The 21,369-nt window shown below is 32.0% G+C and overlaps 3 protein-coding genes across 5 annotated transcripts; 1 reads left to right on the top strand and 2 right to left on the bottom strand.

Moving 5' to 3' along the window:
• Positions 1-73: 73 nt before the first annotated feature.
• LOC130813108 (BTB/POZ domain-containing protein At5g48800) lies at positions 74-4,984 on the top strand. Of its 3 annotated transcripts, none has more exons than XM_057678838.1 (4): positions 74-843; positions 2,082-2,148; positions 2,313-3,485; positions 4,143-4,984. In XM_057678838.1, the coding sequence occupies exons 1-4, from the start codon at positions 830-832 to the stop codon at positions 4,668-4,670; spliced, it is 1,782 nt and encodes a 593-aa protein (XP_057534821.1). In that variant the 5' UTR covers positions 74-829; the 3' UTR covers positions 4,671-4,984. The 3 variants fall into 3 exon arrangements, with proteins under 3 accessions (XP_057534821.1, XP_057534820.1, XP_057534822.1); XM_057678837.1 differs by having other exon boundaries at positions 74-522; positions 4,143-4,952; XM_057678839.1 differs by lacking the exon at positions 74-843 and adding an exon at positions 858-1,707 and having other exon boundaries at positions 4,143-4,964.
• A 1,435-nt stretch (positions 4,985-6,419) lies between these two features.
• LOC130813106 (cytochrome b5) lies at positions 6,420-9,869 on the bottom strand. Its single transcript, XM_057678836.1, has 3 exons — positions 9,513-9,869; positions 7,568-7,634; positions 6,420-6,945 (listed from the first exon to the last, which is right to left on the bottom strand). Exons 1-3 carry the CDS (start codon positions 9,597-9,599, stop codon positions 6,689-6,691), a joined length of 411 nt encoding a protein of 136 aa, XP_057534819.1. The 5' UTR covers positions 9,600-9,869; the 3' UTR covers positions 6,420-6,688.
• Positions 9,870-12,660: 2,791 nt separating this feature from the next.
• On the bottom strand, positions 12,661-15,331 carry LOC130813105 (60S ribosomal protein L13a-4). Its single transcript, XM_057678835.1, has 4 exons — positions 14,978-15,331; positions 14,184-14,300; positions 13,828-13,915; positions 12,661-13,114 (listed from the first exon to the last, which is right to left on the bottom strand). The coding sequence occupies exons 1-4, from the start codon at positions 15,247-15,249 to the stop codon at positions 12,971-12,973; spliced, it is 621 nt and encodes a 206-aa protein (XP_057534818.1). The 5' UTR covers positions 15,250-15,331; the 3' UTR covers positions 12,661-12,970.
• Between the last annotated feature and the right edge of the window lie 6,038 nt (positions 15,332-21,369).

Below are 21,369 nucleotides of genomic sequence, written 5' to 3'. Positions count from 1 at the left end.
TAGTGGTTGAGCCTCATATTTCATATAATCTAACAAACTCAACCAAAAACTTAAATGCGTGATGTCTCTATAGTTGAACCCACTCCACTCTTACCTCTAAATGATATATATTGTTGTGTTGCCCATTTCTTGTATAATTTTCAGGAAAATTGAGGAAAAATAGGAGCAATTAGAGAGAGATGATGATGAGTGATGACCCACCAAGCCAACTAGGTCCATTGGTATGGACAAGAGAAATTTATGCCTTTGATCAAAAACTGTTTATTCTTCTACCACCTGGGTTTTTGTCTTTGTTTTGATTAGTATTTCTCTGTCTTTTGCTCATTTCACTCTCTATAGCCCCACTTCACTCTGCCACCATCTTTTCTGTCTTCTAATTCAAGAATCCCACTTCTGGTTTTTCTGTCTTTCCTTATTTCTTTGTGTTGTTTCTTCTGCTCTTCCTCTTCTTCTTTCAATGGACCGCTCTGATAGGCACCAACTTCCCCTGTCTAAAAGTTCTAGACAACGATGCAACGAATGGTTTGTTCCTTAGTACCTCACTTCTTTTTATACTGTTTGTTCCTGCTGTTGAGCTGAACTGTTCATGTTGCTTTCTGGGTTTCTTCTGTTATAAAATGGGTATTAGCCCAAGCTATGGGTCGATCACTTATGTCAGTTGATCAAAAACCTTCAGCTCTGATATTATTATAAATTTGGGTTTTGATTTGTATACTACAACTACAAGACTTGCATAAGAGGAGATGAGGTTCATCTTAAAACCAATTGGTATTAAGAGGAGAAGCCCATCAAGTATATATGTTAATCAACTTCTCTTGAATTTTTTGATATGGATCACATGAGGTATTTATAACGGTCGTTTAACAAGTTTTTAATCAAATTATCGGGTTTATAGCCTAGGTAGGTTGGAGCCTAGATTTTCGCATGGGTATAAGGTTATAAATCATGTACCCAATATTCTTTTTAGTTCCATTATAGAAAAAAGTTCAAATGAATTGGTTGATTGAATTAGTTGAATTTATAGTAAGTTTTCTGTGTTTTATCTCTTGTCAAATGGGTATTTTTAAAATTTCAAAACTTTTGAAATTGTATACTAGATTTCATCAATTTTCTTTCTCAAAATCAATCATAAAGATTAGTGAATTACATGATATTGATTTGAATATCCGTTATTTTATAAGAGTATGTTCATTTGATGTTTATTTAATTGCATCATGGGTAGGAGAAAAGATTAGCTTGAGAAAAGGTTGATTTTTGGGTAATGGAGGTGGTTGATGGAAAAAATGCCCTTTATTAGTGGTCACTTACAGGACCACAGGAATTCTATAGATATTCTAGCACCACATTGTTGGTCAAAAAGCATTCGATACGCCAAATTTGTCAGCATCCTTAACCATCTTTTGAAAGCTCCTTTACCCCATTCCATACTTGAGCAATTAGCAAGTAAGCTATGTAACTAATTAATATAATTGTCCTTCATTAAGTGTATAGAAAAAGATACATTTATGATAATTTCTTAGTTCCTACCTTAATATTTAAGATTACACTGTGAAAAGCATCAATCTGAAACAACTTCTCTATTATCAGTCTTAAGTCAGACAAGGGTTAGGTTGCGTGTATCAAATCCCAAATCTCATCCAAGTAGAAGCCGCTTAACGGGGTTGGGGTATTTGATCCAAAGACTCTAGTTCCACTCATGGCGTTGGGGTAAGGAAATGTTAATCTGACCCTAGTCTCTAAAAGGTCACACTTGTAAAATGTCAGTGAGAATCATGGGTTGACCTATTGGTTTGACGATTTCCCTTTCACCCTTATGATAGGGGTTCGATGATTATTGCTTCAAAAACGATCAATTCCCCCTCTTGCTTGTAGGGGATTCTCTTGTAACTCGAAATAAGACTAGGTCAACGAGATTCATGGGTCAGTCTAGTAGTTGAACGCTATTTCTTCGACCCTTATGATGAGGATTCGATTCTGGAATTATGTGACTTAACTGGTGTTTCTTTAACTGATGCAATGGTAACCAATTCATTGTGTTGATATCAGAAATATTAATTATGTGACGTACTTTCTTCTTGTAGGATATTTAGAGATGTACCAAGTGATATCACCATAGAAGTTCCTGGAGGAACATTTGCCCTTCACAAGGTGAGCTTCTGATTGCTCGTTGGTAGTTAGTAGCAAACATCATCTGCAAATTCACATAAAAATTATCAATTACTCATAATTGATACTAATGAATTCCTACCATTGTCTGATTTCGTGGTTTTAGTCATGCATACATAGTCCTTCATATCTGAATTTTTGTGCAGTTCCCTTTAGTCTCTCGTAGTGGGCGATTGCGCAAATTAGTAGCTGATTACCGAGATTCTGACATATCAAAAATTGAGCTTCCGAACCTACCTGGGGGTTCGGAAGCCTTTGAGTTAGCAGCAAAATTCTGCTATGGAATCAACTTCGAGATCACATCAGCTAATGTAGCACAACTTTGTTGTGTCTCCGATTACCTAGAAATGTCGGAGAGTTACTCGAAAGACAATCTTGGTTCGAGGGCTGAGGAATATCTCGACAGCGTTATCTGCAAGAACTTAGAAATGTGTGTTGAAGTTCTAAAGCAATGTGAAAACCTCCTTCCACTGGCAGATGAACTGAAAGTTATAAGCAAATGCATTGATGCAATAGCCTCAAAGGCTTGTGCAGAGCAAATAGCCTCGAGTTTCTCGAGGTTAGAGTACAGCAGCTCGGGTAGGCTCAATTTAAGCCGGCCAGTGAAATGTGACGGAGACTGGTGGATCGAAGATCTTTCAGTGCTTCGAGTAGATTTGTACCAAAGGGTCATAACCGCGATGAAATGTAGAGGGGTTCGACCAGAAAGTATAGGCGCTTCACTTATAAACTATGCTGAGAAAGAGCTAACAAAGAAGGCTAGCTTGTGGAATATTTCAAGCCAATCGAGAACTGAAGTTGTTCCTGGGGCAGGTAGCAATGAAAGAATCGTCGTTGAAACCATCGTTAGTCTCTTGCCTGTGGAGAAACTCATTGTGCCACTTAGTTTCCTTTTTGGGCTTCTAAGAAGTGCTATTTTGCTCGATTGTTCTCTTGCTTGCCGACATGATCTTGAGAGACGGATTGGATCGCAATTAGATATTGCGACTTTGGACGACCTTTTGATCCCTTCGTTTCGACATGCTGGAGATACTCTATTTGATGTCGATACAGTTCATCGAATTTTGGTTAACTTCTCACAACAAGACGATAGTGAAGAAGAATTGGAAGATGTCTCGGTTTTTGAGTCAGATAGTCCTGAGTCGCCTTCTCAGGGCGCTTTGTTTAAAGTCTCGAAGTTGGTCGATAATTACCTAGCGGAGATTGCACCGGATGCTAACCTTAAGCCCAACAAGTTCTTAGTTATTGCTGAAGCCTTGCCTGCGCATGCACGCACTAATCATGATGCATTATATAGAGCCATTGATGTTTATTTGAAGGTATATTTTTCAATCATGCTAGAATTACACTGTCTTTCTGATAATGCCATCTTTTACTGCTTATTTTGCTTGAATCTGCCCGTTTTTAGGGTATTGTTGAATGAACAATACGAGAAGGGGTCGATAAATGCAGGATATAGTATGAGTTGGGACGAGCATTTATCTTTGCATGTATCGAATCAACTCGACTGTTATTTTTCTGTGTTATATGTTACACAATTCAATAGTAATAGGTTTTTAATCAGATGACATAGTTTAAGTAAGCCCGGGTCCGCATTCTTGCCTAATAAGATATCATGGACATGATCCTAAGTCCCTAGACCCTAACCAAGGTTGTTCGCAGCAGGGGTGAATCCAGAAAAATGTATTATCTGGCCAATATAATATAACCTCTCATAGGCATGGTGTAATTGGCTGGAAACACCTTTGTCAAAGCGCATAGAAGGTTTTGGTTTCGAACACTAAACATCAGTTTTACATACTACTTTATTTTTCATGACCCGAGCCATGACCCATGCCAGCCCAGGTCTAGATATGCTCCTGTAATGTTCTGCATCGACATAATCTGGTTTAACGAAACTTTTTGAATTAAGGATTTGGCGTTGTTGTTGTATTTATGCCTTGTGATGAATGACTAATTCTCGTGCTTAAAAACAGGCACATCAGGGTTTACAAGACGTAGACAAGAGAAAGCTTTGCAAGCTGATAGACTTCCAAAAGCTGTCACACGAAGCAGGAGCACACGCAGCACAAAATGAGCGGCTTCCCCTTCAATCGATAGTCCAAGTACTCTATTTCGAGCAGTTAAGACTTCGGAATGCTCTTAGTTGCTCGTTTCCTGAGGACGAGCCTAAGCCAATGTTTCATTCATGGCGTGTCAATAGTGGCGCTCTGAGTGCATCGATGTCTCCCAAAGATAACTATGCATCATTACGAAGAGAGAATCGAGAACTTAAACTTGAGCTGGCTCGAATGAGAATGAGACTAAACGATTTGGAAAAAGATCACGTTTGCATGAAGAGAACGATGCAAAAATCTGCATCTCGTAAGTTCATGAGCTCGTTCTCCAAGAAACTCGGGAAGCTTAGCTTCTTTGGACACAATTCTTCAAGGGGATCAAGTTCTCCAACTCCTTCAAGACAGTCACAAAGGACAGATTCTAAGGTGACTGATAGAACATATTAGTTTTTATGGCACTACAAATGCCTTCTAGTTTTGTATATGAATTTGTGTTTTTTAACTTAATGGTAATACTTCTTCAGATTGATAATGTTAATAGGAGAATTTGAGATCTTCTCTTGCTTTTCTATGAGTATATATTCCTACATGTATTTGTCTCTACGTCGCTGCAATGAATGATTCGACATGATTTTGCTACATTTTGTTTCTGTTTGAGAGCTTTTAGATGAAGATATAGTAAAAAAGTGTAGAACCAACGGGGTATGTTAGATAGTGTGAGCTCTTTTAATTCCAATAATTTTCACTAGTGAATTTATAGGAGTAATATAATTACATATTTGAGTGCTAATTGTTTTAGTAAACCTCAAAAAATAATATGCATATACAAAATATCATTCTAAAATACAATGACTTTTAAAGTAAGTGGTATTCTATCCATCTAAGCATTAAATTATTAACCTATATAATCAGTTTATTTTTATGATTGATCATTTAAGATTGTAAGTGATCACTTTATAGTTATAAGTTTAAGACTCTAATCTCTTAAGGCTATAATTAATCATTTTAGGATTTCAAGTAATAAGATTATAAGTAATCACGTTAAAATTGTAAATATACATAGGGCTAACTCAATAGAAATGATATCACCACCGTCTCATATAAATATTAGTTTGAATTAAAATAAAGTGGGACGGGGGAGTAGGTAGCGGTTGAATTGTGATTGTGATTGTGATTGAGGTTGAGAATAATACTGAACATAAAAAGATGGATTGGAAGTCAAGTTAAAATGATGAAAAGCATTAATAAGCTTATAGATTTGAGGAAGTAACAAACACTACACAACATAGAAATAATTCAATCTATACAACATAATAATGCTCAAACATGCACTTTGTATAAACAAAAAGAAAGTGAATAATTCCATCAACTAAAATCGAAAATAGAAATAATTCTAACAATGATCATCATCAATAGCTGGATATGTTCGGATTCTTTTCCATAAAACTCATTTACTCTGAATATATTTGGATAAATAAATAGGAAGAAATGAAGGGGGAGGGGCAAGGAAAGAAAGAAGGAGGGATAAAACATGGTAAATCGTCTTATCAAAGGAGGTTACAGCTACACCCTCGGCCCTGCAAAAGAAACAAAAGACCAAGAACGCCATAGGCAAGACAAACAAGGTAAGTAACAAACTAATAAAAAACCAAATAAATATAAATAACAATCATAGACACAAATAATAATTATAACAAAAATAACTATTATAATTTTAGGACACGAGTTTAATATCTCCAATGACTATGTTTAAACTTATACATTACTGATAAATACAAATAACAAGTGATCAATAATGGTATCAAAAAATCAAATTAGACAATAAAGATAAATAATAGGGAATTTGTAGTATTAATAATTAAAGGCTATGTATAAGCAATTCTATATACAAATATTCAAAGTTCATCCCAATATCATTCATTGATTTGTTGAGTCAACTAACAAAGGTATTTATAAATTATAGCCGCAAAAAAAAGAATTGTAAGTTGTAAGTTGTAATATAGTAATGCCTACGGGAGGTAACGATTAAACGGAAACAAATTTTTAATGTCAACACACAAAATATCCGATAAGGCGTTAATAGATTCATTTATTTGAAGCCGTTTCTAGTTGCCATTTTTCTCGAACCGAATGGGCCCAAATAAGCTCGTCAAAAAGTCATTTATTACACAGGCAAAGCAAACAATAAGAATCTAATCAAAATGCTGCTTAAGAGCACTAATGAGCCAATAATACAAAGGAAAAAAAAGCTGTTTCTATAGGATGGTTTGTTCAGAATTCAAATTTTGAAGTACAAATTGCCTGTAGTTTCAAAAATAACACTTAAATTTAGTGGGAAGGGGGAGAAATGAAGGTGAGTAACAGAAATAACTTGAAAAGAACCTTGAAGTAACAAATCACATGTCAATCTGAATTCCAATATGAAGAGATTCCATGAAAATCGCACTACTTATGCCGGGTTTGGCTTAATCGGATGATTGCTTGGTGTAAAAGCGGATGCCAACAGCTGCACCTAAAATTAAGAGGGGGACTAGAAACTGAAGGACCTTAATGATGAATTCGGGAGTCTTGTCCTGGTTGTATTGCGGTTGCTTTGGTGGTGTGTATTTGACCTTAGTAGGAATAGTAGCAGTATCAATGTCACCAACGTACATCTCGTCCATCATAGCTCTTGCAGTGCTGCTGTGACCGACATCTTCAAAATCATCCGTTGCATCTTTTCCTGCAAACCATGCATATATGATATGATCTTATTTCAGCCAAGGGAATTTGGGCTCGAGCTTGTCTAGGCGATAATCCATGTTATTTGACTAAAAATCCTATAAACATCAAAATGCATGACTTGAAGTATAACGGAGAAGAATGATACACGAGTTGGTTCAGCATACATGCAACTGAAGTTTTAGGCTTACTATATACTAGTATTCTAGATTTGCTGTTATCAAATAAATTTTAAGGACAAAATGTTAATAATAAACCAACCTATGCTTGACTGCTGAAAATAAATCCACCTATTATTTATTTTTAAACAAACCCACCAATTAGGTATATTTGCTAAAAATAAACTGATTTATTGTATATAACAATCTTCAAAACTTCTTTATAAGTTAAGAATTAGGAATAAACAATAGTTGAATTTATTTTCAGCAATTATACAAAATAGGTGAGTCTATTTAAAAATAAACAATAGTTGGGTTTATTTTCAACGGATTGAACAAGGATTAGTTTATTTTTTACAATTATTTTCAACGGATTGAACAAGAATTAGTTTATTTTTTACAATTTTCCCATGTCATTAGTGTTCATTTATACAGTAGAAATATATCATTGTGCAGAAATTGAACCTGTGGCCGACAACAACACCTCATCACCACCAGGATGGTCTTCCAAGAACTTGGTCACGTCATAAACCTATTCCAACACACAGGAAAGCTTAGAGTCTTGTAAGAAAGATATAAAGACCCAAAGATGCATGTCCAGAGTCAACAACAAATGTATTATGCAACCGATGCCTCATAGACTGAAGTTACTCCAAGTTAAAACTACAAAAAAAACAGCTTATATTTGAAATTCTAAAATATAAAAGCCCTTTCTATGTTAGGTAGTTTCATACTTGCACGGGAAAACAAATATGAGAACTTTCACATTCACATCTACATGTACTTGATATTGACCAAGGGCTCGCTCAACACATAAGTTCAACCGCATGCAGTCTTACAAGTGATAACAGACTAAGTCTATAAGAGAGTCATAATCACTAACAAGATTTCACATATCATAATATGTCTACAAAAGCACTTCCAAGCCACATGAACTTAATATGACTTCTAATCTGTAATATATCATTTGTTATACTCTCGTATTAATCCCATTTGCATCTTGCCGTTACATGACAAAGAGAAGCTAAAAAAGAGAATTACATTCCAGATCTTGTAAATTAAGTAAAGACTTGTTCCCCTCCTACTTAAAGTTCGACTTAGTTATGATAACTTTCTCCCATTACTTCCAATCATATTTTAACGTTCTCATAAGTTCTAATAAGTTGGAGCTTGGGAGAACAAGTCCTATCGAAGCGGGGCAAATGGATGAAACAAATTGATAATAAGAGAATACAAGTCAAAGTTAGCAAAACCATTATCAAACTGACTACCATCCACAAATTTGAAGTGCAGAACAAAATATTTAATGGATCATAAATAACAGAATAATTAAAGCAATATAGGCATAACAAACCCATATTGCTATATTGACGACATCAGAAACCTTGATGCACCAAATCTGAATCAAGCCAATTTAGGTGGATCACACAACAAATCCCAACAAGCAACATACGACCTCCAAAAAGAATCTTAGTAGCCTCTTACCTATACACACCATAGCGCAAAATATTGATTAATCAACACATCATGACCACAGTATAAAGGTTTATGAAGTCACCGTGACTGTAATATAGGCTGCACTAACCATTGTATTGACCTTATGAAGTGGTTTTGAGATTGTTACATCATGTTGTGAGATTGATGGAAACTAATAAACTATAAAGACAAAGCTTCACAAAGCAGACCATATTCAATATTATGTCAATCCTGAAAAATATATCACAAACTAGACATTTATAAACTTGACATAAGACACCAGTCCACAACCTTTGGACACCCGAGTATAACATAACTTTAGGTCTTGAGAGAAATAAAACCCAGAAATTAGATGCATAAACTGATACATGCTCCTACATTACTTACTTTCCATCAATGAATTTTCAATTTAAGTAAGCTAGAGAATCTATACATGCAAGGGAAAAGGGAATCAACCCTTGCTGTAAGCGGTGAGAATCAAACTATATCACAAGGGTTAAAAGTGAAAGCCTTCGACACTAGGTTAACCTATGATTCTAGATCAATCAATCTAACTAAAAAGATAAAAGTGGAATCTCATCATTCTCTAGAATCTAAGTTCCTAGCCTACTTTTGAATTGGAATCATACCAAACACCAATAAAAAAATACAAACATCAATCAACATCATTTCATAATTTCATATTGATTTAGCAACTTTGGATCAGCATCCCTCAAACAAAAAGCTAACATCAAATCAAATTTTCCTGATTAAACCCATAACATACAATATACATTCAAACCAATATAAAATCAATCAAATTCATCAACAAAAATATTACCCACAATCAAAAATCAACTAAACTGAAAAACCAAATTGTGCAAGCTTCAACCAGTGATTTGAATAATTAATCTACTAAATCCAAAAAATAAATTCAAGGGAGAATAGTAGGGACCTTTCCGCTAATAACAAGCCAGCAATCTTTAGAAGAGTTGTGTTCAGAAACTTCGGACAAAGTGAAGAGTTTTGTTTCATCACCCATGATAGATTTGATGTTCTTACACTTCTTGATGAGAAATTAGATTCCAAATTGCAAAACAACAACTGTGTTTAGGTTTTTCTGTGTAAGATTTGAAAGGAGTAGGTAGCACAATTACAAATGGGGTTACAAAGATTATGGTGATGGAAGAAAAAGGGCGTGGAGAAAATGGGTTGGTGCGACGATTAAGAAATAATGATGGGTTCTTTCACTCTTTTGAGGGTAGGTGAACCTTAATTTGTTGGTCAGATATCACTGGTTGCGCTTACCAACCACACGCCCTTACCCACAAAACCTGTGGGCCACTTCCCCATTTTAGTGGTTGGTTTACCTAGTTGTGTTCATTTAGGTCATCGGATTGATTTCAGATCTTGTGTTTTGAATCCATTTAAAATTAAATTTTATATCTACATTGGTTCTTACATAGTTGTAAATCCATTTTTATGTCAAATCGGATTCGATTACAAGGTCTAGTGAATATCAGATCGTCGGGTCTGTTTTGAACACACTGATCACAAATTATGTTATGACACGGTCTTACCAAGAAATAAGTTTTATACATGAATTAAAGAGTTCATCTTATACATATTATGAAAATATAAACCCTTTATTTAAGATCATCTTATTGATAAACGGTCTCTCACAAGAATAAACTCTTAATCAATTGTTATTTATTAGTTGTTTTTATTAGTTCGTTTCATTGGCTGATAATATTTATTATGGTTTGTTTGATTGGTTAATAATATTTTTTGATACACTGTGAACGCAAATGGTTAGATTACAAAAAAGGTAATCGACAAATTTGGAAGGATGGCTAAAGTTGCTTTTGAATTTAACTTAATCAACTAGCTTAAAATTAATAAAAAGTTATTTACCATGTACCTATATACATAAAAAAAGTCCATTGTGTGTATTTGGCTTGTAAATTGTAAAACCGGGTATTTGTTGAAAGTTAGCAATCTTTTGTTATATATATATATATAGGAGGAATTCATTGAGAAGATGTTGAAAATGAGAAGAGTAAAAAAAACTCTACACCCTTGATTTCACTAAAATAAAAAATTTTATGGTCACGATTGAGTCAAAAACTCATAATTGTAAAAGTAACTATGTTATACAGAAAGGTAACTATGAAATAATTTTTAAAATGTTCTTAATTTATAACATAGTATCCTTTTTTGTATATATAGTAACCAAATAAAATCAAATAAAAATCCCTCTCACCCTTCTCATTTTAAAATCCTTCTTATTTGATCCTACATATATATATATATATATATATATATATATATATATATATATATATATATATATATATATATATATATATATATATATATATATATATATATATATATATATAAAGAAGTTTAAGTGAGAACCATCTTTATATGAGAACAACCATGCCTGATAAAAAAGTATTACTTTTTTACTAAAAAACTGTTATTTTTAGGCAAAAACTGTTACTTTGTTTTTTGAAAACAAAGATGATACTTTAAAAAAAAAGTGTTGCTTTAAGAAAAAAAAAATCTAAAAACAACTCACAATAAAGTATTACTTTTAACATAAAAAGTGTGCTTTTCGAAAAAAATATATTACTTTGTATTTATAATTATTTTTATATTTTTTTCAAAAAGTAAAACTTTTTTGCTAAAAAGTATTAGATGTTTTTAAAAACAACAGTAACATATTTTTGTCCAAAAGTAACTATTTTATGTGAAAAAGTAACACATTTTTATCGGAGAGATTAGTTCTCACAATTCTCATATAAGTTTGATTCTCACTGGAACTTGACCATATATATATATACACACACACACACATATATGTGTGTGTGTGTCTATATATATACACACGTGTATATATATATATATATATACACACACACATATATATATGTGTGTGTGTGTGTGTATATATATATATATATATATATATATTAAAAATTTTGATAGGTATAACAATAACATTTCATTACTCTATTTATGCCAAAAGGCTCCCACCTAAGATGAAATTTAAGGGTCAAAGTACGCAATTTTACTAGTTTTAATGATAATACTAACAAATAATTTTTTGATTGACTCTTAGGTGCCAAACATCATGTGCATTTACATATAAATATGAAATGAACATGACTTTATGGGCCAATTTATTGTAGTCAATTTCAATATGAAACCAATGAATTATTATAATTCTTTGGCCCAATCAAAATAAATGACACAAAGTATTCTTAATGGTGATCTAAAAAAAATCATCTCACTATTTCACAATTTTTCTTTCTCTAAAAAGTGCTGATTTCTCAACCAATCCAACGCTGACATGTGGCACTTTTGTTGAAAAAAACAGTGATCATTTCAATGAATGGTTCTCGGTATGACTTAATTTGCCAACCTTTTCCCCAACCCGCCCCAATTTAGGTCATCACTAAAAATATTACTCCAGTAAGCTAATAGCAAACCAGAGAACAAGCCTAAGCTAACTTTTGTAGAATTTTCAGTCTATCTTTAATCTTATTTGTCGTATGTAAGATCGAACCAACTCTAACCCCAACTTCAATTATAGTCACTTACTTTTTGAGAATTAGTTTTGGACTAAGATTGATTATTTCTTTTATAAGCTACTCTCGTGAAAAATACAACCTTAAAATAAGCATTTTAATAATTCGTATTATTGAATTGTTAAACCAGATATACGTCGAGTCTCATGGTGAGATTATCTCATACAAAAAAATTTGTGTCATACTTCAAACTAGAGATGGTTTTATATTTGATGATGATTTTGATTTACAAATCAACTTAACTTGATGGATAAGTTTTGTTTATTGTTATAGTTTGAAAGCATGATAGGAGCAAGAGACTATGATTTAGTATCTCCACTGCCATTAATCTATAGTAATACACAGATAAATGAAGCAACACAAAGGTACTTTTATATCAATAACTATCACGCAATGCTAATTTGACAAGGAAAAAACATATATCAATTCCATCCTCATTTTGTCACCAAAAAAACCCTGATATCTACCACTCAGTTCTTCATAGTAGGATGGACCAACCTCAAAATATTTCGACATAGAGCTTTTAGTCAAACTGCGATATCACGAAACAAAACAAACTGGAACACTTTAACAACTTGAAGATACTCCAGAATCCAGACACAAGCTACTATCCTAATTAAACAGTTGCCAAACTACTTTGATCAAATGATATGTAGATTTAGCGAGTGCCAACAAAATTTCAAAATTATGCTCAAACAAAATGATAGATATGATCCAAGTATAGCAGGAATGATGACTAAAGAACATGAAATGGCAGTACAAATGTTAACTCTAATCGTTTGGCTTTAACAAAACCGCAGGTGATCATATCTTACGTTCAGTACTTGACTGGTGCTAGAATGTCTAGCTGAGCTCCAAGCTTCTCTTCAGCAGCCTTCTCTGCCTTCACTCTGAGTCTGTTGAGCTGCTTCTTCCTTTGGTAGACTTCCTGAGATCTTGCTTTCCTCTTCTCCTCAAGCTCCTGCATATCAAACAATAAAAATTTGAATCAAAATTGCAAAAAACACAAGTTTCTGCAATAGCTAAGAAAAGATTTTATTACATCAAATTTAACATGCTTAATGTACAAATATGATTTGAGCATGACAATGATGAAAGTATAATTAAACAGGCTTGATGATTAAACCACACAGAGCTAAAGTGCTTTTTCAAATGATACTACTAACAGCAACCATCTCTTTCTTTAGCCGGAATCTTGCACAAAAGCCAAATATTACTGATGGTACATGACACAACATCACCTTATTCTTTACACATCATTATGAAAAGAAAATGCAAATTTTAAGCATAAAAGAAGACTGCCGAGATAATGTGTTCAAGATTTTTGTTTAAAATTGTATATTGAGAATAAGGTGAAATCAACTTCTAGAGCAAACAACCACATCTAACATAAAAGGTGAACTTCAACTTTGTCCAACAATCAGTATTCGGTGTAAAAAAAACAGCACAATCAAGGTGAGTGATGACTGATCAGTTAAAAAGCGATTTTGGGGGGGATATTAATACTACACCCAAGCTAACACTAAACACTCTCTATACTGTAAATAAGACCTTAAAAATCTACACCAGCACTCAAACAGATAAATACATAGAGTGCCATATCCAATGTCATATGTCAAAAGCAAAACTGATTTTTACCACACAAAATGACAGAAGTGACATGTGAAGCCATACCTTGATAGTGTCATAGTGGTTCCACCCGACTTCTTTAGATAGACGGCCGAGCAAGCAGTACTTGTGACCCTTTTGAAGCCTCAACACCCTGCATCATACAAGTACCAAGACAGTTATAAAAGTGTGCAGTGTGGAAACAGGCAGAATAACTAAATTAAAAAAAGAAAACTACTAAGAGTCTATCAGGGACACACTTTTCATTATTTTGATTCGACAAAAGTTAGGGATGCATACATTATTCCTCCCAGTCCCATCTATAAGGGAGCTTAGGTGGGATCCGTCTAAAGGAATTAAGATATAAATAAATTGTATAATTAAATGAATAGGAACAAAAGAGAGCTAGGGAAATAACGCACTTAAGAGCATCAGGCACCACCACCCTCTTGGTCTTATCGTATGGTGGGGGAACACCCTCGTAAACCTTCAACCTGGCCAATGCAGCAGCTCCTCTCTTGGTCTTGTGGGGAATCATTCTACAAAATTGCAGTTTCCATAAAATAACCAATTAACACAATTATCAACACGCCAAAACTTCAATATCATCACTGTAAAAAGAAATTACCATACCCTAAAATATAACGAGACATAAACCCTTACATAAACCATTTAAACCACTAAGACATAATCATACATCCAGTTGTACAATTATTAAAATGCAAGCACTACCAAACAATAACAAACACTGAAAATCACAGCTTGACACACTTTAATTGACTATATTAAGCACCTTCAACTTCAATGAAAGATCACCACAAATGAAACATTATTGTTTAAGACTACCATCTATTATTCATTTCCTCGAGTGCCAGCATCTCCTCAAAGCGTGCTTCAATATACCAAGCTTATTAAAGCAAATATATATCTCAGATAGGAACAGCCCAGATCATTTGATTAAAAACTTTATTAATATTGAAGTTGTAAAAAACTTCATATATAGCCGAATCGGTTCATCAAACACACAAAGATGAGTATATGGCCAACTCAATACTAAGCATCCCGTATTTGCTACACTGATTGTAGTACTCACCGTTCCATTAAACTAGTTTCCAATCACAATAACCAGATTCGAATGAAACAGATTGAAATTCAATCAATTGAAGTAAAATTATGAAGACCAACAAAATTGAAAAGGGGAAGAAAAGAAATATACCCCCTAACAGTACGCCAAAAGATTTTGGAAGGCGCACGGAAATGGATGGGGCCATGAGATGGCTTCGTATTCATCCTCTTACGAAGAAAGCGAAGATACTTCATTTTCTGCCTAACAAGTCCACCAGAAAGTGCAATCTCCTCACAACGAACAACAACAACGCGTTGGCCACTGAGAAGCTCCTTAGCAACAATGGACGCTAGACGCCCCAACATGTGGTGACGAGCGTCGACCACCACTCTTTTCGCCATGATTCCTGATCCAGAAACCATTTTTAGGGTTTCACTCTTCTCTCTCTCAAGAAGGAAAAAGGTTTGGTCTGCGCCTCTGCTGAAGCGAAATGAAGGAACTTTTAGGGTTTAATTTGCCTTTGGTATTTATCTGGAGAATAGCGGTAATTGGGTTTTGGGTTATAAGGCCCATGTTCAATGTTTGGTTTCCAAGCACATCTTAGGCGGAAAATCCTACAAGCCCGTTTTATATGAGACCATCGCATGTTAGAAGACTTCAAAAAAAAAAAAGTTTATAACCTAAAAATTTTTATTATTAGACTATTTAATCTAAGTACGAGACATATCTCATGGTGAGACAGTCTCATACCATAATTTGTGAAATCCTACATTATACCAACACAAAAACTTGAACGAAACGGTCTCATTATGAGACCGTCAATTTGGGCCGGCCCAATTTGCACGTGTAATAATATTTTATGGGCATTTATGAATTTTGAAAATTGATATCATTAAGATCAAAATAAAAAAATGCCTGAAAAACGAAAAAATGCCCAGGTTGTTACACATGCGAATTGGGCCGATCCAAATTGACGGTCTCATTATGAGGTTGTCTCGTCCAAGACCAGCTGTTATACTAAACCAATGTCTTTTTTGAGAGACCGTTTTTATAAGAGACGACTTTCTATGCCCAGGCCCAACAATTAAAAAAAGAAAAAATCAAAAAAGTTACGTCCGCGTTTACAAATTTAAGGTGGACAAATTTTTAAAACTATCCGTTATAGTAAGGTGGACAAACTTAAAAGAATGGAGGGGTACTTGATATAGAGTGCAAAAATTCAAAGATATGCATTACAAATTTAAGATATTAACATGAGTTGAATCAGTGTCGGACCTAGGATTTAAACTCAGTGAAAGCATAATCAACAAAATAAAAATTTAATAAATAAAAGTCATTAATAAAAAAGTAATATTTTCAATTTAATTTTATAAAAAGATATTTTATAATAACTAAACAATTAATCAAGAACATATACAACTAATTTAAAAAGTGATAGTAATTACAATTAATCAAAGATTATATTATCATAGTTGACTATAATTTGCAAAATTGGGTTGATAAAAAAAAACACTTTTAATTAAAGTTGACTATAATTTACAAAATTGGATGGGCAATTCGACTGGTGGAAACCGAAAATCAACGATTTACGGTAGTAGACTGATAGGCGTCGGCCACGGTGGAGACGGCAAGCCCACGGATGCACAGTAGTAATTGGCGTTTGGTTTATGCCCTAAGAGTTTGTGAATAGTGAACAAATCTTCAATACTGCAGTTGGCACTTGGCACTTGGCAGCGAGTATTGGTACAGATGTTATATACAACTGATTTATAAATTATCACTAAGGCTTTGCGTCTCGGTTGGTAGCGGAGGCAAAACAGTATAAATAGAAGCTCATAGGTCACATGTTCAAATTCTCTTGCGGCCTTGCGGGCGCCGAAGCCTGTTTGGTCTGCCCTTGCGTTAAACCATGATTTATTATATGTGACTTTAATTATCAGTTTGATCTTTAAAATAAAATCTATAAAATTTATTTAACACATTCTCATCTATTTTAAAATAGATTGATATCAACAAAAATTGGGCACAGTAAAATGGGCCAATTTTATAATTTTAGGTCCGCATGCAATTCTTTAGAGAATTACCAAAACTATCACCTGTTTACTTTAAGTATTAACTTAAGTATCGACCCAATTGATCCCATATTTTTAAATGATATTATTATAATATATAAGTGGATCGACCCAACGGGTTATAAAGTATAATAAAAAATTATTTTATTAACTTTTAAAAAACGGGTCAAAGTGGGTTGGATTTAAACAAGTTTTGACCCAATCCGATTAAAATTTGGCATCCCCAACCCGGTCCATTTTAATTTTGGCCCGGCCCGGCACGTTGACCACCTCTACTTGACATAGTATCAAAAACCAACGTGATTAGAGGTCGCGGGTTCGAATCTCAATCTCCCCACATTTAAAGTGGAATATTAAGCGCCTATGCATATTCACATTACACATTAGCCAAAATATATAAAATAAGCCTGAATGATAAATAGTTAAATACTACCAATTAGCGATATGTAATAAGTATTTCTGAAGGAAAAATTATAAAGTTTGGGTATTGGTAGTTGGGACGAAGAAGAAATAATTACTTTATATTTGGCACTGCAAGTCTGCAATCAACTGTTTTAATTCTATCCCAATGATGCGTATCCAAATGGACATTCAAGATCAATATATTGTGTATCCTTTGAAAAAGTACTTAAGATTTGTGTGGTTTAATCATCAATCATGTTTTATACAATAATTCACATATTTAAGTACTAATTTTAGTCTAGTACTTCCTCCTGTTTTAATTAAATTTCCATTTGATTTGCATGTATTTTTTCAATTTTAAATATTATCTTTAATCGTGTTTGGTTAAAAATTATTAAAAAATTAATATTAATTAAATTTACATTAAAACGAATTAAATAAGATCACAAATTACTAAATTTTAACTTATAAATTGAGAACAAAATACAAAATAGTACAAGTAATTGGTAAATGGTGTAAAAAAACAAATAGCGTGATATTTGATCAAAATATGAGAAAGTATATGATCTCAGAGTAACATACACAAATACAAAATGTTATCAAATACAAAATGTTATCTTTCCGTTTAAAATATTTCATTTTAAGAAGAGATAAGTTTGATTAAGTTTTTGAAATATATATTGAAAATAAAATATATCAATGTAAGATCTCGTTAGATACGTCTTGATGTATATTTTTTTATTAAATATTTTTTATATTTTTTATGATGTGTATTTAGAGATAATAAGGCTCAAAATCTCCATTGAAAAATTATGGAAAAAGTAAATGAAAAATAAAACGGAGGGAGTACAGTATTATACTCTATCTAATTTACTTTTAATGTCTCATTTGCTTTATGCACTCCATTCAATGCACTTATTCAATCCTTAATATCTTTAACTGTGTATAATTAAAAATTATAGAAAATTGATATAAATAATCCTTTTACTGAGATGAGAATCGAACAAGATTCCACTTGACTATGTTTTAACTTATAAATTAATGATAAAATACTAATTAAGAATAAGAGATGAATAGTGTCCAGAAAACAAATGGGACATTAATAGTAAATTAGAGGGATTACTACAATTAGTGCTAGACATTACAACAAAAATAATTTTTTTGCGACATAGGATTTAGTGATATTAAAAAAATATCGCTAATTTTTATTTTTAAGGTAATTATTATTAGTTATTATTTTAAGTTTCATTATAAAGTGATTTAGTAATATTTTATTTGGCCTTTAGTAACATATATAATTTTTAAGTGGCATTTATGAGAAATGTCACTAGACCCTATATTACGAGAAGCTTTATTATGATTTTTTATTATGCTGCTAAAGAATTTTAATATAATAAATATCACTAAATATACCATTACAAATTTAAAATAGTGACATGACTTATAAAATATGTTACGCGATAATTGGATCTAAGATACGCAATTACTCATTTAATAAAACAAATTCGAAGGGACGGAATCAACTTAATGATCTTTATCTTGATTTCCTGTGGTACATCCTACATTGGTTAATCTTTGACATGGCTTATTGCACCTTTACATAATACCTTCAAAATATCAACATATTATTATGGTGTAGAAGATTTTTTTAAAGGAATAAAATATTTTGAAATTTTTTTAGTATTATCAAGAATGATAACAATTTATTTTCCATTATTTTATCTCATTATGCAAAAAATTGGTAATTTTACACGTAATATTATATATTGTCTAAAAATATTGTCGTAAAAAGATTTTAATGTAAATGCCTTACTCTGGAAAACTATAATATTATTTGATCTTTTCATATATAATAATGATGATAAGGCGATTCAGGATGAGCCACTCTTGTATGAGAACGTCTCACATTGAGATGTATCATATATGGAATCCAAAAATAATGTGCATTTTACAGTAAAACGGACACAATATTTTATTTAGTTTTTGAAACCCTACTTTTGTAGTTAAGTAGCCCTTAGCGTTTTAAACTGTCACTTTCTCAATATTTGATGTTTAAATTCTCACTTTGTAGTTAAAATGGTGAATTTAAATTGTAAACTGTTACAATCTCATGTTTGGCCATTAAATCCTTACTTTTATTGTTAAAATAATTGTTTTGGGTTGTAAAGTGGTTGCTAATAACAATCAAAATAATTATTTTTTACGTCCAAAGTTTGTTTTAATATTTAGCAGTAAAAGTGAGAATTTTAAGTAGAGAGTGAGTATTTTGCGCAATTTAATTGGACTATTTAGTTCAATTTAAGACTATTTCACTGTATGATTATCTTAAATGCAGGGGCGAACTTACATGGGGGCTAGGGGAGGCTCGATCTCCCTTGCCGAAAATGTGATCCTTTGTATTTTTAGCTTTGCTCCCCTTACTAATATATAATATATGGTTTAAAGAGTGCAAAAATATTATGAAACAAAAAATCCTATAGTTCAATGGTTGAAGTAACTCATTTTTAAATTAAGGTTAAGGGATTAAATCGTAATTAGACTATAATTTTTTAATAAATTAATAAATTTATAATATAATGTCATTGATAATTTTACATTCATCATTTTTAGCGTGTGTGTTTATATTTTTGCCATCTTGATTGTAATAGTGTTTTTTTAGACTTATTATGTGATTATATTGAGTCAAAAAACTTCGGTTTTTTCAAAAGAGATAATTATAGAAAAGCTTCAACTCCATTTATTAAATATAGTTTTTGCTATGCAATTCAAGTTCATTTTAGCCCACATGTTTTCAATTTTTTATAGTTTAATAAGTTTTAATATAATAAATAATTTGCTTGTATATCGACTACTTAACCCTCTAATTGAAAATCCTAGCCTCGCCATGCTTAAATGAAAAATTATAAATTGTTAAATAAAGGTATGATTTTATCCTACCAAAATAAAGCGATACGAGTAATAATGTATTCCATATATTTCTGAAATAACAAATAATTATCATTTTTGATATAATTTTTAAAAATTAATGTTATCTTACCAAAAGAAAAGATACTTTATGATTTATTATCTTTATAAGAAGATATTTAAAAATATCAAATAATTGAGCACTTTCTATTTTAAGAGGGGATGCACTCTATTAATAGAGCTTAGCCTTTGTTATTTGACTACAAATTTAAATTTTCAGCTATTTTTTTTTCCTACAAAATATCAAAAGGATTAATTTTAGAGAAGAAGAGAAAAAAACATTTTCTGCAATGGAAATAAAGAATATGATCCAAATAATTTTGTGTGTGACTTTGATTTTGAGCTCAGGTATTAAGAGTATTATTCATAATAATTTTAAAAATTTGAATCATTCTCCTATATTTTTTATATTATGCACAAATACTCATTTAATACAGTTTCACTATGAAATATTTTTAAATTGGGTTAAATAGTCAATTTTGTTTAATTAAAACATCTATTTTGAATAGTAAAACACTCATTTTTTAAATTTAAGTTTATTATATGAACATATCTTACAATGACACGATCTCATATATAAATTGCTTGTATTTTTTTTTTAAAGAAATCTTACTTTTTATATATATTTATATATTTAATTATAGACTTGTAATAAAAACATTAATACAAGTGAAACCTTACAAAGTTCTTTGAACTAAATTAGGATTTACTACTCCTAAATTAATTTATTGTCAAATCAAATAACAAAAAGAAATTAATTTTTTGAAAGAAAGTTTTTCCAACAATACTCCACGTCTCAAATATGAAATATAGAAGTATGTTATACCTTATATATATGAGCTTGTTATTTTACTCCTCCCCTTTCTTGAAAGGTTTTTATTTGTTATTTTGGGTGTGTTTATTTATTGTTCTCATGAGGAATCTTTTTATTTATATCACAAATTTTGGACAAAAATAACTTTATTCATCCTCATTTTAATATTTTTATAATGCTATGGTCCATATATATCTTCCACTAATTTCATTTTAGCATTTTTATATTCCTTATGGTCTCCACATGTTTCTCACTAATTTTATAAAAATATTTGTTTTTTAGTTTTAATT

Source organism: Amaranthus tricolor, chromosome 5 (genome assembly GCF_026212465.1).
Source record: "Amaranthus tricolor cultivar Red isolate AtriRed21 chromosome 5, ASM2621246v1, whole genome shotgun sequence".
Classification (NCBI taxonomy): domain Eukaryota; kingdom Viridiplantae; phylum Streptophyta; class Magnoliopsida; order Caryophyllales; family Amaranthaceae; genus Amaranthus; species Amaranthus tricolor.
This window is presented reverse-complemented; position numbering and strand designations above follow the sequence as displayed.